This window comes from Catharus ustulatus, chromosome 1 (assembly GCF_009819885.2).
Source record: "Catharus ustulatus isolate bCatUst1 chromosome 1, bCatUst1.pri.v2, whole genome shotgun sequence".
Lineage (NCBI taxonomy): Eukaryota > Metazoa > Chordata > Aves > Passeriformes > Turdidae > Catharus > Catharus ustulatus.
In genome coordinates, this window is record NC_046221.1 from 88233091 (window position 1) to 88248919 (window position 15829).

Here is a 15829-nt window from a genome sequence, read left to right on the forward strand (position 1 = left end):
AAGCACTGAGGATGGACTTGGGATGGGCCATCTGGAAGGAGTTGGAGCATTGAAGAGGAACTGGGAGCACTGGGGGGGAGTGAATCAGTTGGGTTGACCAGGAGGAAGTGGTGGATGTGGAGAAGAACAGGGAATTATGGGTTCACCAAGGAAAGAGCTGCAATGGGGTCAGCTGGGAGGAACTGGCAGCACTTGGAGGGTCTAATCCCTCCTACCCCATCCAGCCCTTTCCAGTGCCACCATGCCTGATGTGGAGATGGCCGAATTTGGGGAGGCCGCCCCCTATCTCCGCAAGTCGGAGAAGGAACGGTTGGCTGCCCAGACTCGCCCCTTCGACCTGAAGAAGGACATCTTCGTCCCTGATGAAAAGGAGGAATATGTCAAGGCTACCATTGTCAGCCGTGAGGGCTCCAAGATCACTGCTGAGACCGAACACGGCAAGGTGGGAGGATCCCATTCATACCTGGGACACCAGAACCTCAAAATAACAACTCTATTCCACATGGGACACAAAGAACCCAGCCCACCTTCTCTAGAACCCAAGAAACATCTAGACCCCAACACCTTCTCCAGCACCCACTGGATGCTCAGATTCCACAGCATCTTCTCTAGAACCCAGGAAATATCTGGACCCTGATCCACCTTTCTCAGAACCCATTGGACAGCTAGACTCCATCCAACCTCCTCTATTACCCCAGAGATACCCAGACCCCAAAACATGTTCTCTATCACTTGAGGCACACCTAGACCTCCTCTGGCTCTCAAGGGAACACTGAGATTCACAGGTTCCAACCCTTGGGGAGGGAACAACTGGGGCAACTCCTTGCCCTTTGTTCCTGCTCCATGGGGTCCTCCTTACCTTGAGCAGACAGTGACGGTCAAGGAGGACCAGATCATGCAGCAGAACCCCCCCAAGTTTGACAAGATTGAGGACATGGCCATGCTGACTTTCCTCCATGAGCCTGCCGTCCTCTACAACCTCAAGGACCGCTACGCATCTTGGATGATCTATGTGAGTTGGGAGCCCATGAGGTTCTTCAGACCCCATGCAGAACTCACACACCCCTTCTGTAGACCCCTTGGGCCACATTGATGCAAGATGTCCCTTCTCCAGATCTCATGGTCCACCCATAACTGGGATGATCCCTCTTCACACCTCTTGAGGCACCTAAATCCAAGATATCCCAGACCCTTTGAGCCACTAAAAACCAGGATGTCCCTTCTCCAGATTACATGGGCCACCCAGAACTGGGACATCCTCTCTCCAGACCTCTTTGGTCCCCCACACCCAAGATATCCCATCTCCAGACCACAGAGGTCACCTAAACCCAAGATATTGGCTAGACTCAAGAGGTCACTTCTGCATACCCCTTAGACCAGCTGGTGGGGTGGCACCTCCTGACTCTGACCCATCTGCTCCTTTCTTCAGACCTACTCGGGGCTCTTCTGTGTGACTGTCAACCCCTACAAGTGGTTGCCTGTCTACAATGCTGAGGTGGTGGCTGCCTACCGGGGAAAGAAGCGGAGTGAAGCTCCACCCCACATCTTCTCCATCTCTGACAATGCCTACCAGAACATGCTGACAGGTAGGGACCTTCTGCAGGGATCCCATAACCATACTCCCTGTTCCTTTTTGGGGAGAAGGAGATGTGGGGCAGAGCCAAGGTGGGCTTCAGAACCTCATGTTTCTTCTCCTCATCCCACTAGATCGGGAGAACCAATCCATCCTCATCACGTGAGTGATCTCATCTGTAAACACTGTCTTAGTGCTGCTCACAGCTAAGTCCCCCTCACCCGGCACATAGCCCCTCCCATTCCCCCTTGAAATCATGCCCACTGGCCAACCCTTTATCACTACACGGACTTGTCTGTGGAGGTCCATTATCCATCCCTCCTGAGTGAGTCCCCACCCCCAGCACCACAGAACCACTATCCAACCATTGCTCTCCTTGGCTACCTTCAGCGGAGAATCTGGGGCGGGGAAGACAGTGAACACCAAGAGGGTCATCCAGTACTTTGCTGTCATTGCTGCCATTGGTGACCGTGGCAAGAAGGAGGCGGGGGCCCCGGGCAAGGTAAGGGCAGTGAGTGGGGAATGACTCTTTGGGGTGTGGCCAACATTCTGCCACCTGTGTGTCCAACCAATGACACAATCAACCACCCAAACAACCTGAACACTCGAAAATCCAACCAATCATCCAACCAACCAACCATCTATCCAACCTTCCATTCATCTGTCCCATCCCCAACCAACCAACCAACCATTTATCCAACCTTCCATTCATCTGTCCCATTCCCATCCAACCAACTAACCATCCTTCCACCCACCCATGGAATCAACCCACATCCTTGTCCATAAACCCCACCACCCACGCAAACCTTCATGGACTGCTGTGTTCTGTCATCCATCCATTTCAACCTTATATCCTATATCCCCTGTCCCTTACTGTGAGAACCACCCCGACACTGTCCCACTCCATCCAGGGCACCCTGGAGGACCAGATTATCCAGGCCAACCCTGCCTTGGAAGCCTTCGGCAATGCCAAAACTGTCCGGAATGACAACTCATCCCGATTTGTGAGTGTTGGGGTGGAGTCTGTGGGGAAGAGTCTGTGAGGTGGAGTCTGTGGGGAATGATCTGTGGGTTGGGGTGTTCTGGGAGAAGATGGCCACCTCCACCTTCTTCCACTATTCTTCCAGGGGAAGTTCATCCGAATCCATTTTGGGGCCACTGGAAAGCTGGCATCAGCTGACATTGAGACTTGTGAGTAGGCTGAGGGCTCCATGAGAGGACATCTTGTCCACCATCCCTCCCTCTATCTCTACATCCTCTTGTCCATCCTTCTCCTCATGCTACCATCCATTTACCCTTCCACATCCTCAAGCCACCCTCCATTTATCCATCTGACCCTCTATCTCCTCATCCCAATTTCCACTCATCTTCTCTTCATCCCCACCTCAGACCTTCTGGAGAAGTCCCGTGTCATCTTCCAGTTGAAGGCTGAAAGAAACTACCACATTTACTACCAGATCCTCTCCAATAAGAAGCCAGAGCTGCTGGGTAAGCCATTCTCCAAATCCACCTGCAAATACCTGATCCCACACCCCTTTTGGGACCTGACTTTTCCAACCTCTTTTTCTCCTTTCAGACATGATGCTGGTGACCAACAACCCCTATGACTATGCCTTCATCTCCCAAGGAGAGACCACAGTTCCATCCATTGATGACGCAGAGGAGCTCCTGGCCACGGATGTGAGATGGGAGGCCATCAGGCTGGGTGTGTGTGTCTCTGTTGGCTGGAGAAGGTCTTGAACACATTTTTGCTCCACAGAGTGCTTTTGATGTCCTGGGCTTCACCCCAGAGGAGAAGAACTCCATCTATAAACTGACGGGAGCCATCATGCACTTTGGCAACATGAAGTTCAAGCAGAAACAACGGGAAGAGCAGGCAGAACCAGATGGCACAGAAGGTTGGGTCCAATCAAAGTTGAGGTGGAAACTGGAGTGAACTCCATGATCATTCCAGGTTCACATTTTCTCTTTTTCATCCTCAGAGGCAGACAAGTCAGCTTACCTAATGGGGCTGAACTCAGCTGATCTTCTCAAGGGGTTGTGCCACCCTCGGGTCAAGGTGGGCAATGAGTATGTCACCAAGGGGCAGAATGTCCAGCAGGTGAGTAGGACATCTACAAAATGTCCTCCTTTTGGGGTGACATGGTGCCATTTCTGGCAAGGAGGACATCAAGACGCTCTCTCACTGGTGGGGTGTCCCTCTTCTAGGTGATTTATGCTGTCGGAGCCTTGGCCAAAGCTGTGTATGAGAAGATGTTCAACTGGATGGTGACCAGGATCAACAATTCACTGGAGACCAAGCAGCCAAGACAGTATTTCATTGGTGTGCTGGACATTGCTGGCTTTGAAATCTTTGATGTAAGCCCTGGTTGACTGTGTTGTGTTGACCCCATTCGGTGTAGAGTTTATCCTAATGGATGGTCAGATTACTTTATTTTCATTTGTGTTGACCCAGTTGGTGCTCGGGTTGATGTCACTGAACTTTTTGGTTGTACTGTTGACTCCACTGGCCATCTCCTCTCTCCCTCCCTAGTTCAACAGCTTTGAGCAGCTCTGCATCAACTTCACCAACGAGAAACTGCAACAGTTTTTCAACCACCACATGTTCGTGCTGGAACAGGAAGAATACAAGAAGGAGGGCATTGAGTGGGAGTTCATTGACTTTGGCATGGACCTCCAGGCCTGCATTGACCTCATTGAGAAGGTACCACCTCCCCCAGCATCTCATGAGGCTGGGGAACGGCCCTTTCAGTTGCAGCTTGGCAGGAACCCCAAAGTTGGCCAGTTGGGTTGTACTTGCTGTTCGCTGTAGCCAAAAAGGTCTTTTTCTTCCTAGCCCATGGGGATCATGTCCATCCTGGAGGAGGAGTGCATGTTCCCCAAGGCCACAGACATGACCTTCAAGGCCAAGCTCTTTGATAATCATTTGGGCAAGTCGGCCAACTTTGGGAAGCCACGAAACATCAAGGGGAAGCCAGAGGCCCACTTTGCCCTTATCCACTATGCTGGCACAGTGGACTACAACATCATTGGGTGGCTACAGAAGAACAAGGACCCCCTCAATGAGACAGTGGTGGGGCTCTACCAGAAATCAGCCCTGAAGCTCTTGGCCAACCTCTTTGCCAACTACGCTGGGGCTGATGCACGTAAGAGAAACCCCCTTCCTCAGCATCTGGGGTTCTTCCCACCCTGACCCTGTCCCTGTCCTATCTCATCCTTTCTTCTTCTCCAACAGCCGTGGAGAAGGGGAAAGGAGCTAAGAAGAAAGGTTCCTCCTTCCAAACTGTCTCTGCCCTGCATCGGGTAAGAGTCCAAGGCTTATTGGTGGACCCCAGGGTGTGTGGGCATGGAAAACATGTCCTAGAGCAAGGGATGACCCTTGGTGGGACAGGATGGTGGAGGGGGGTGTCTTCATTCCCTTCATCATCTGCTCCTCCATCTTTCAGGAGAATCTCAACAAGTTGATGACCAACCTGCGGTCTACCCACCCTCATTTCGTCCGCTGCATCATCCCCAATGAGACCAAGTCTCCTGGTAAGCCTATCCCTGAGGATTGATCCAGAGGACAGTGCTGGGTGCTGGCCAAAGGTGGTAGTGGGGAGCAGAGCTGTGGGGCAGGCCTTGACTCACCAGTCTTGATGACCCACCAGGTGTGATGAACAACCCCCTGGTAATGCACCAGCTCCGCTGCAATGGAGTGCTAGAAGGCATCCGTATCTGCCGCAAGGGCTTCCCCAACCGTATCCTTTATGGGGACTTTCGCCAGAGGTAGGCACAGAGGAGAAAATGTGGGAATGAGGTGGACAATCCCACTGGGACTGATTTCAGAGGTTTCCTGTCCTCTTTGGTCACCAGGTACCGCATCCTGAACCCTGCTGCCATCCCTGAGGGGCAGTTCATTGACAGCCGCAAGGGCGCTGAGAAGCTCCTGGGATCCCTTGATATTGATCACAACCAGTACAAATTTGGACACACCAAGGTAAGGCCACTTGGTTCTGGTGGTCCCATTATCCACAAGGTTTTCATGGTGGGACCAGATAGACTCTATAGTCTCATCATCTACTTATCCACCTGCCCATCTGAGGTCTCTCCATCCACACCACCACCCATCCCTCCACCATGCCTCCAAATCCCAGAAGCACTTATCTTCATCTCTCCTCAAAGGTCTTCTTCAAGGCTGGGCTGCTGGGGCTGCTGGAGGAGATGAGGGATGAGCGCCTGGCTCGGATCATGACCCGTTTGCAGGCCCAAGTCCGTGGTTTCCTGTCCCGTCAGGAGTTCAAGAAGATCCTAGAGCGCAGGTAGGTGGTGAGATGGAGATGATGTTGCATCCATGTTGAGTAGAAGCTCCTGGTGACCCACATCTTGTTGCGGCTTCTCCAGAGACTCATTGTTGGTGATCCAGTGGAATATCAGGGCCTTCATGGGGGTGAAGAACTGGCCTTGGATGAAGCTTTACTTCAAGATTAAACCCTTGTTGAAGAGTGCAGAGACAGAGAAAGAGATGCAGGTAGGACAGGGCATGGTAGGGAAGGTGGGTGGGTGGTAAGAGGAAGTGGTATGCGGGGACAAAAAGGAAGAAATGAGATTTACATGGCACATTTATGCCTCCCATAGAACATGAAGGAAGAGTTTGGGCGGCTGAAAGAGGCCTTAGAGAAGTCAGAAGCCCGGCGCAAGGAGCTAGAGGAGAAGATGGTCTCCATGCTGCAGGAGAAAAATGACCTTCAGCTCCAAGTGCAGGCTGTGAGTGACCTAGATGTCCTGGCCCCATACTTGTTTTTCACTCACCTCAAACCGAGTTTATACCTTCCAGGAGCAAGACAACCTGGCTGATGCTGAGGAGCGCTGTGACCAGCTTATCAAGAACAAGATCCAGCTGGAGGCCAAGGTGAAGGAGCTGACTGAGCGGATGGAGGATGAGGAGGAGATGAATGCTGAGTTGACAGCAAAGAAGAGGAAGCTGGAGGATGAATGCTCAGAGCTGAAAAAGGACATTGATGACCTGGAGTTGTCTTTGGCCAAAGTGGAAAAGGAGAAACACGCCACTGAGAACAAGGTGAGGGGGGGGAGAGGTCTTGACCTCAAATTCTGGGAAATTGACCTAACTCGAGCCAAAGTGCATAGAGTCTGGTGAAGACCCAAGGCTGGTTGAGTTGAATTGCCAAGAATCAAGACTGTTTGGGCTGCCAAATTCAAGGCTGCATGAGTTGGGTCATGAAGACCCAAAGCTGCTCGGGTTGTGATGGTCCAAGGCTGGTTGGATTGCATCACCAAGACTGGTTGTGTTTTCCTACATCTCCTGACTTATACCCAGCTTCACAAAGAGCAAGAACAACCTCTGTTCTCTTGTCCTGCCTTTCTTGTCCTACCTCTCGTACCAAGCTGGAGGCCTGATATTTCTCTTTCTGCAGGTCAAGAACCTCACAGAAGAGATGGCCGGGCTGGATGAGATCATTGTCAAGCTAACAAAGGAGAAGAAGGCCCTGCAAGAATCTCACCAGCAAGCACTGGATGACCTGCAAGCAGAGGAAGACAAGGTCAACACCTTGACAAAGGCCAAAGTCAAGCTGGAACAGCAAGTGGATGATGTGAGTATAGGCCACTCCTATGATGGGCGCATAGCTAGTCCCTAGGAGTACAAGCTCCAGTGGAAGTCTTTCTGGAGTGTGTGTGTGCGGGGACTGATGGGTATGTCTCTTCCTCACTTGCAGCTGGAGAGTTCATTGGAGCAGGAGAAGAAGATCCGGATGGACCTGGAACGGGCCAAAAGGAAGCTGGAAGGTGATCTGAAGCTGGCTCAGGAGAATATCATGGATCTGGAGAATGACAAGCAACAATTGGATGAGAGGCTGAAAAAGTAAGAGTCTGCATGCTTTCTTATTCTTTGCCTATAGCACCTCTGCTGAGCACTTGGGAGAATGACTTACTGGTGTTTCTCCCCACACCTAGGAAAGACTTTGAGCTCAATGCCCTCAATGCCAGAATTGAGGATGAGCAAGCAGTTGCAGCCCAGCTCCAGAAGAAGCTCAAAGAGCTTCAGGTGAGGTGGGCTTCAGGTTGGGGATGAAGCAGAAGGAGGAACTGGTCCTCCCCATTATCTTCTTCATATCTTTTTGAAAAAGATCTAAACCAGTGTGCCACTCTTGGAATGTCCCTTGTCCCAGAACCTTTCTGTCACCTATTGCCTTGAAATGATTCATGGGCTTCTGGACAAGTTGGCTCTTATGGGAGCTGAGCTGAATCAATAGGTTTGGAGTATTCAAGGTAGGGGAAGCATCTCGGATAGAATCATCTGATCTGAGCAGACCATCAGGATTGAATCATGTTCATTCCAATGCCCTTAGAGAAGTTTATGCTGAGTTGTCTGTTAGTCTAGTTAACTCTAGGATTGGTTGAGTTGAATGTCTTCAAGACCAGTTGAGTTGAAGAATCTCAAGGTAATTTGAGATGGGGGAGTGTCTTCAAATAAGGCCAGGTTGATCTGGAGAGCTCAACTTGACTACTTTGAAGAGAACTGGATGGGATTGAGACTGGCTGAGGTGAAGGGTTTGGGTTGAGCTGAAGAGTCTACAGTTGGTTGGGTTGACTTCAATGACTTAAAAACTCTTCAGCTTGATTGGTTAAGTTGAGTGGAGGAGTTAGGTGAAAGCAAGTCTGCTGAAAACATGTTCATCCCTGGAGCACAGGCGCGGATCGAGGAGCTGGAGGAGGAGTTGGAAGCAGAGAGGACAGGCAGAGCCAAGGTGGAGAAGCTGCGCTCAGACCTGTCACGGGAGCTGGAGGAGATCAGTGAGCGGCTGGAGGAAGCAGGTGGTGCCACATCAGTGCAGATTGAGCTCAACAAGAAGCGCGAGGCAGAGTTCCAGAAGATGCGGCGGGATCTGGAGGAGGCCACGCTGCAGCATGAGGCCACGGCTGCTGCACTGCGCAAGAAGCATGCTGACAGTGTGGCTGAGCTCAGTGAACAGATTGACAACTTACAGCGCGTCAAGCAGAAGCTGGAGAAGGAGAAGAGTGAGCTCAAGCTAGAGCTGGATGATGTTGGTTCCAACATGGAGCAACTGATAAAGGCCAAGGTAGGTCTCCAGGCATGAAAGGACAACACTTCCATTGCCCTCTCAGGGTTTCCTTTCATCTTCCTGCACTTCCCATTCATAGGCCAACCTGGAGAAGATGTGCCGCACCATGGAAGATCAGATGAATGAGCATCGGACCAAGTCTGAAGAAGCTCAACGCATGGTCAATGATCTCACAACTCAACGAGCCAAGCTCCAGACAGAAAATGGTGAGGGACTTGCTCTTCCCTAGCTCAACTGCCTAACCCTTTCTTGCCCAGTGGGGTGGCTTTGGGGTGTGTCCTGCAAGTGATTATCCACCATACCACCCAACAGGTGAGCTCTCCAGGCAGCTGGAGGAGAAGGAAGCCTTCATCAACCAGATGACACGAGGGAAACTCACCTACACACAACAGCTGGAGGACCTCAAGAGGCAGCTAGAGGAAGAAGTCAAGGTAGGGCAGTGTTTGGGGATCAGTGCTGTTGAAAGACACCCCCAGTGTCAAGGATGTGATTGGTTTGTGATTGAGATAATGAGCCTGCCCTCACAGTACAAAATGAATTTAGGGTTCTCAGAAGTTCAGTAGGGTTGGTGGGTTACAGGAGGTTGGATTAGGTCACATTAGGTTGAGTTTGGTTGGGTTGTTTGGCTGAATTGGAGAATGCCAATATAGTTCAAGTTGATATAGACCCAACTTCTTCACACCTCATAACTCTCTACTCTCCCAGGCCAAGAATGCACTGGCCCATGCCCTCCAGTCAGCCCGCCATGACTGTGACCTTCTGAGGGAGCAGTATGAGGAGGAGACAGAGGCCAAAGCTGAGCTCCAGCGCTCACTCTCCAAGGCCAATTCTGAGGTGGCGCAGTGGAGGACCAAGTATGAGACAGATGCCATCCAGCGCACTGAGGAGCTGGAGGAGGCCAAGTGAGTCATCTCCCCATGAAGGGAGCTTCTATGGGGCAGAGGAGAGTGGAGACTTTTCCACAGTACAAGGATCTGGAGAATGTATAGGAATCTGGAGATGGTAGAGGGGATTCAGAGCAGAGCCTCAGCCAACCAGTGGGTGGAAGAAGGTTTGAGTTGGCCCATTTGGTCCATGGGTCACCTCAGCCAGGTTTATCCAATGGCAGGAAGAAGCTGGCCCAGCGGCTGCAGGAGGCTGAGGAAGCAGTGGAGGCGGTCAATGCCAAGTGTTCTTCCCTGGAGAAAACCAAGCACCGGCTGCAGAATGAGATTGAAGATCTCATGGCAGACCTGGAGCGGTCAAATGCAGCAGCTGCTGCATTGGACAAGAAGCAGAGAAACTTTGACAAGGTGAGAGGACCAAGAAATGGTGGAAGAAGAAGGGTGGGAAGGGGATAGAGAGATGTGAATCCCATGAATCCAAAAAAGGCAGAAGTCCAAAAGAAAGCTGAACAGTTTTCAAGGGCCATGTTTAGCAGAGCTTAAAGTCCCTTTCAGGAAAGTATTGGGGAAAGGAGGACGATGGAAAGAGGGATCTTCATGGGAACAGCAGCAGCTGAGCAGGTGGTGTCCTCATAGATCTTGTCTGAGTGGAAGCAGAAGTTTGAAGAGTCACAGGTGGAGCTGGAAGCATCGCAGAAAGAGGCCAGGTCCCTCAGCACTGAGCTCTTCAAGCTGAAGAATGCTTATGAGGAGTCACTTGATCATTTAGAAACTTTAAAGAGGGAAAACAAGAATCTCCAAGGTAAGACTGTGGTCCTTCCCCACCCACCTTGTTGTATTCCACTACCTTCCACCAAGTCTGATGGGTTATCATCTGGCAGAGGAGATCTCGGACCTGACGGAGCAGCTGGGTGGCAGCCACAAGACCATCCATGAACTGGAGAAGGTCCGCAAGCAGCTGGATGCTGAGAAACTGGAGCTCCAAGCTGCACTGGAAGAGGCTGAGGTGAGCCAAGTCACATCCGCATGAGGCACTAATTTGACCTAGTCTTTTGTGTGGCCTTCTAATTTCACTCTGTCTCCACCAGGCCTCTCTGGAGCATGAGGAGGGAAAGATCCTGAGGGCCCAGCTGGAGTTCAACCAGGTCAAGGCAGACTATGAGCGCAAGCTGGCCGAGAAGGATGAGGAGATGGAGCAGGCCAAGCGCAACCACCTGAGGGTGGTGGACTCACTGCAGACATCACTGGACGCCGAGACCCGGAGCCGCAACGAGGCCCTGAGGCTGAAGAAGAAGATGGAGGGTGACCTCAATGAGATGGAGATTCAGCTCAGCCATGCCAACCGTGTGGCTGCTGAGGCTCAGAAGCAAGTCAAGACATTGCAGGGCTGCCTCAAGGTACTCATCAGGCTTCTATCCCATAAGCATATTGAGATGTAGTAGGTCCCACCACCCCGAAGTGGACCTTGAAAGGTAGACCTTAAGCCACTTTCCCACCAGCCCCATTTACCCTCTTCCCCCATATCACCTTGTAGGACACCCAACTGCAGCTGGATGATATGGTACGAGTCAATGAGGACCTGAAGGAGAATATTGCCATCGTGGAGAGGAGAAACAACCTCCTTCAGTCAGAGCTGGAGGAGCTGCGGGCAGTGGTGGAACAGACTGAGAGGGCCCGCAAGTTGGCTGAGCAGGAGCTGATTGAGGCCAGCGAGAGGGTCCAGCTTCTCCATTCACAGGTGAGACCTCACATCCATGGGTGTGTGCTTCTAATGGGTTATCAAGATCTCTAGATCCTTTGAGCCTGGAGAGCTGGCAGGGAGCTGGGGCAGAATTAAGTACTGAGGGGGTTGAAGAAGGATGGGTCAGCAGTTCAACAGACACCTTCTGAGATCCTCTCCTCTAACTCTAGAACACCAGCCTCATCAACCAGAAGAAGAAGATGGAGGCCGACATCTCCCAGCTGCAGACAGAGGTGGAAGAGGCCATCCAGGAGTGCAGGAATGCTGAGGAGAAGGCCAAGAAAGCCATCACTGATGTGAGTGCCATGGTGGGACCAACATGTAGGACACCTTCCACTGGAGGGTGATGGAGAGCATGCTTTGGTCCTCCTCTTCTCTGCTTGCTTCTCTCCTTGGGCAGGCGGCCATGATGGCAGAGGAGCTGAAGAAGGAGCAGGATACCAGCGCGCATCTGGAGCGGATGAAGAAGAACATGGAGCAGACCATCAAGGACCTGCAGATGAGATTGGATGAGGCTGAGCAGTTGGCCCTGAAAGGGGGCAAGAAGCAGCTGCAGAAGCTGGAGGCTCGTGTGCGGGAGCTGGAGAATGAGTTGGAGGCTGAGCAGAAGCGCCATGCCGAGAGTGTCAAGGGTCTCCGCAAGTCTGAGCGTCGCGTTAAGGAGCTCAGCTACCAGGTGGGTTGCCTGGAGGTGTCACTGAAGGTCATCCACTCTCTCTGTGGCTATAGGGCCTTACGTCTCATGCTCTACACAACTTAGAACATGGCTTACCTGCTGGCTGGAGAGACATGGGTAAACTAGACCACCCCCTGCCTCTATGTATGATACTGTAGTGGGACCCAGAACAAGATCTGGGTCATGAGCTACCCAGGCCACTTCTTGGTGTCCCAGCATCCATGGAGTCTTTGTATGATCTAGAACCTCAGGTGGGACCTCACATTGTGGACAGGAAGATACCTTCATACAGGGAGACAACCCACTTTCTGCCTCACAGTTGAGGGCACCCACAGATCTAGAGAAGATCCACCCCACAAGAACATCAAGGGTCTCCTGACCCTCATTGTTCTGGTAGTGATTCAAAGAGCACGGTGGGTCATGTCCTGACCTACATGTGACTCACCCCACAGACGGAAGAGGATCGCAAGAACCTGGTCCGGCTCCAGGACCTCGTGGACAAGCTCCAAATGAAAGTCAAGTCCTACAAGCGACAGGCAGAGGAGGCGGTGAGCACTGGAGAGACATCTGTGGGACCACCCCCCAGGAGAAGGCCGTGTGGGAGAGGATGTGGGGAGTAGCAGGGGACTTTGGGGTGGTCAAGGGGGTGAGGAGAGTAGGTCAAGAGAAAGTGAGGAAAGTGGATGGGTGGTGGGATGTAGAGATGGTGGTGGGAAGGACGAATGGATGGATGGATGGAGAGATGGATTGATGGATGGATGGATGGATGGATGGATGGATGGATGGATGGATGGATGGACGGTTTGTGGAGTAGATGTCTTGGTGGCTGGAAGATGAGACGTCTGGAAGGACACGTTGGTTCAGTGGTGGTCCAGATGGAGCAATAAGTAAGTCAGATGTATGGAGAGCAGGTGGGGTGGCAGGAGGCCAGAGAGAGCTGTGTGGGAACCCCACTGGTGTCCCTGCCCCCTCAGGAGGAACAGGCCAACTCCAACCTGGCCAAGTTCCGCAAGGCACAGCATGAGCTGGATGAGGCAGAGGAGCGTGCCGACATCGCTGAGTCCCAGGTCAACAAGCTGCGGGCCAAGAGTCGTGACATTGGAGCTAAGGTGGGACTTTCCCCTGCCCTACAGCTGCCCCATGGCTGCCCAACAACTTCCTCATGCTCACAGTCCCCTTTTCTCATTCTCCATCAGAAGGGACTCAATGAAGAGTGAAGCTCTGGATGCCCAGCATATCCCCTGGACCTCCAAGAGGCCCACCCCTACTCCCAGCCCCCTAACCTTGGTCAGCAAATAAAAAGCATTGAGCAGCAGCAGTTTTTGTGGGGCTATGTTTGTGTTGGGAAGGTGGGGTTTCCCCACGGCATGGCACCCACAAGATGTCTGTAGCCCACACAAGATCACCAACCAGTGTGCAGCACAGTGTGCCCTATAGCATGATGCAACCAGACCCACAGTGCAGTGTGATGAGCTCAAGCTTGAAATGCCCCACAGTGTATCTCTATCTGCCCCATGGTGTTCTGTAACCTCAACCTGCTCCACACCAACCCAGATCCATGCTGAGGGAGAGATACGTCTGGGAGTAGATATGGGGTTGGGGAGGGAGGGACCCCAGGAGGTGGGGGACATCTGGGACCCCCATATATGGGGCAGAGGCTGAGTGGACCCCTTGGGCATGTCTTGGCTCCTGAGGTTGCACCTTCTCCTGCTGCAGGTCTCTCTATCCTGGCCTCACTGTTCCCCTAGCCACTGGCTGCCTCGTCCCACTGCACACCACGTCCCACAAACCCCCCATGCCCTGCTGACATTCTGTCCCACGTCCCTCCATTGCTCTGGACTTTCCATCCCTCACCCCACCACCTCTTGGCCACCAGCCATGTGTCCTCCATCTCCCACAGTCCTTCTACCTCCTCCATGTCCCCCTGGTCCTTGTATGCTCTCTATATCTCACCGTCCCTCTGTCTCCTGCCTGTCCCTCCCTCTCATCTCCTCCGTCCCCCCACCCCTTCCCCCCTCACCCTCCCTTCCCCCCTCCATCTGTCGCCCCGTCCCTCCCGGTCCTGGCGGCGCCGCCTGATGGACCCCAGGGACCCCGGCTCCAGGCGGCTCCCCTCCCCCGCCAAACCCGGGCCGAGCAAGGGTGGGGGAATGTCTCTATGGCGCCCTGTGTGGAGTCTATGGGGCTCTAAAAAGACTCTGTGGAGACTCTCCGTGGCTCTATGGAGCAGTTATGGGGTTTTATAAGGGCTCTGTGGGGCAGAGGAAATGGTGTGTGGGGCAGGAAAGTGGGATCTACGGGGCACAATGGGGAGGTGGGGACCTCCCCGCCCGCGGGAATGTGTCACCTCGCGGGAACACTTGTCACCTCCTCGATGACAAAGTGGACACGGTGTTCGGGGACTGCTGCCAGACCCCCTCCGTCTGTCAGACCCCTGCTGGCCCCACGGCGCCTCACTGGGGGGACGAGATAACAATCTCCCCCCCCTCCCCACTCCGGCCGTGTCCCAATATAGACCTGGCAGGGTAGAGCTGTCACCGCCCCGTGGGTGACAGGACATTGGCCAGGGACCCAGGCGTCCGGGCCCCATAGGCACTCCCTTAACAACGGCTCCCGGAGTTCTAGCCCCATAGATCGCCTCTGTGCACAAAGAACCCAGGCATTTGAGACCCACAGAACCATCACAAATCCCACCTAAGCACCCTGGTCCCTATAGATTGCCGACACACACAAGGGATCCAGATGCCTGCGATCCATAGACACCTCCTACACAACAGACCCCGGCATCCAGGACCCCTAGCCCACCCCTCATCCCACCTCCTACAAGGGGTCTGGACAGCCCTTGCTCGCCCCTATAGCTCTGCCCCATAGATCATCCTGTGGGGTGCTTATGTGGGTCCTGGATGCCAGGGTCACTGGAGAGATGCCACCTTGTGGCTGGGGAAGCGGGGGGGAAGTGCCCCCCTCCTTCTCCCTTATCAGCCACCCCCTCCCCAGGAATGCTCCTCCCCTCCCCATCCCATGATGGTCTATAAAGGCCTTGGTGCTGCAGGACTGGCATAGGTGTCGGCGTGGGGCAGAGAGGGAGAGGGTGGGGGACGTAGTGGGAATGTGGGATATGAAGCAAAGAGGGAGGATATGGGGGGCTATGGGGTGCACAGGAGGGTCATGGGACATATGGGGATCTATGGGGCACAGGAATCTGTGGGGGATCTGGGGCACAGGGGGCACAGGAGTTCTCTGGGATGTGGGGACCTGCAGGGTACACATGGGGTTATGAGGCACAGAGGACCTAAGAAGTTCTGAGGGAAACCGTGGGGGAAAGAGATCTGTGGGGGGCACAGCAATCTAGGGGACACTGATGGTCTATGGGGCACCCAGGGGTCCTATGTGGTAAAGTGATCTATGGGGCATAAAGGGGTCTGTGGGGTAAAGAGGGTCTATAGGGAGCACGGGGTGTAACCCTACTCACCCTCCACATCTTCTTCCAGCTTCTTTCATCTTACCTGCTAGATCCACAGACTCCAGGTGAGGGTGATGATGTGGGGCAGCATGGGGATGGCTGCTTTGGGGGGTGCGGCTATGCTGTTATAGTGTGTATGTGTTGCTATAGGGTCTGCACATCACTTCAGGGGATCCATGCTTTGCTATTGGGGTCTGCATGTGGGGGTGTTCAGGATTCTAAGGTTCCCTGCATTGTTACAGGGGTTCCTGCACTGCTGTGGGTCTCTGTGCATCACCGTAGGGGTGCCTGAATCACTATGGGGGTATCTGTGTGCCTCTAGGGATCTTTGTGTTGCAGGGGTCCATGCATCACTCCAGGTGGTCCCTGGTTGTGGAGGTGCCTGCATCAATACAGGAGTCTGTACATGG

General features: G+C 53.2%; 1 protein-coding gene across 2 annotated transcripts; it reads left to right on the top strand.

Annotated features, from left to right (window-relative positions):
• The first annotated feature begins 241 nt into the window (after nucleotides 1-241).
• LOC117009085 (myosin-7) lies at nucleotides 242-13173 on the top strand. 2 transcript variants are annotated; one of them, XM_033083267.1, is made up of 39 exons: nucleotides 242-442; nucleotides 869-1012; nucleotides 1430-1586; nucleotides 1708-1735; nucleotides 1964-2075; nucleotides 2485-2577; nucleotides 2701-2764; nucleotides 2963-3061; nucleotides 3150-3253; nucleotides 3333-3471; nucleotides 3556-3674; nucleotides 3782-3931; nucleotides 4107-4277; nucleotides 4410-4719; nucleotides 4809-4876; nucleotides 5020-5107; nucleotides 5224-5341; nucleotides 5429-5552; nucleotides 5738-5874; nucleotides 5957-6083; nucleotides 6191-6319; nucleotides 6390-6632; nucleotides 6988-7164; nucleotides 7288-7433; nucleotides 7526-7616; nucleotides 8263-8652; nucleotides 8735-8861; nucleotides 8968-9086; nucleotides 9361-9557; nucleotides 9764-9947; nucleotides 10176-10341; nucleotides 10421-10545; nucleotides 10628-10936; nucleotides 11074-11277; nucleotides 11451-11576; nucleotides 11681-11956; nucleotides 12409-12504; nucleotides 12931-13065; nucleotides 13153-13173. In XM_033083267.1, exons 1-39 carry the CDS (start codon nucleotides 242-244, stop codon nucleotides 13171-13173), a joined length of 5814 nt encoding a protein of 1937 aa, XP_032939158.1. The 2 variants fall into 2 exon arrangements, with proteins under 2 accessions (XP_032939158.1, XP_032939168.1); XM_033083277.1 differs by having other exon boundaries at nucleotides 13156-13173.
• The last annotated feature ends 2656 nt before the right edge of the window (nucleotides 13174-15829 follow it).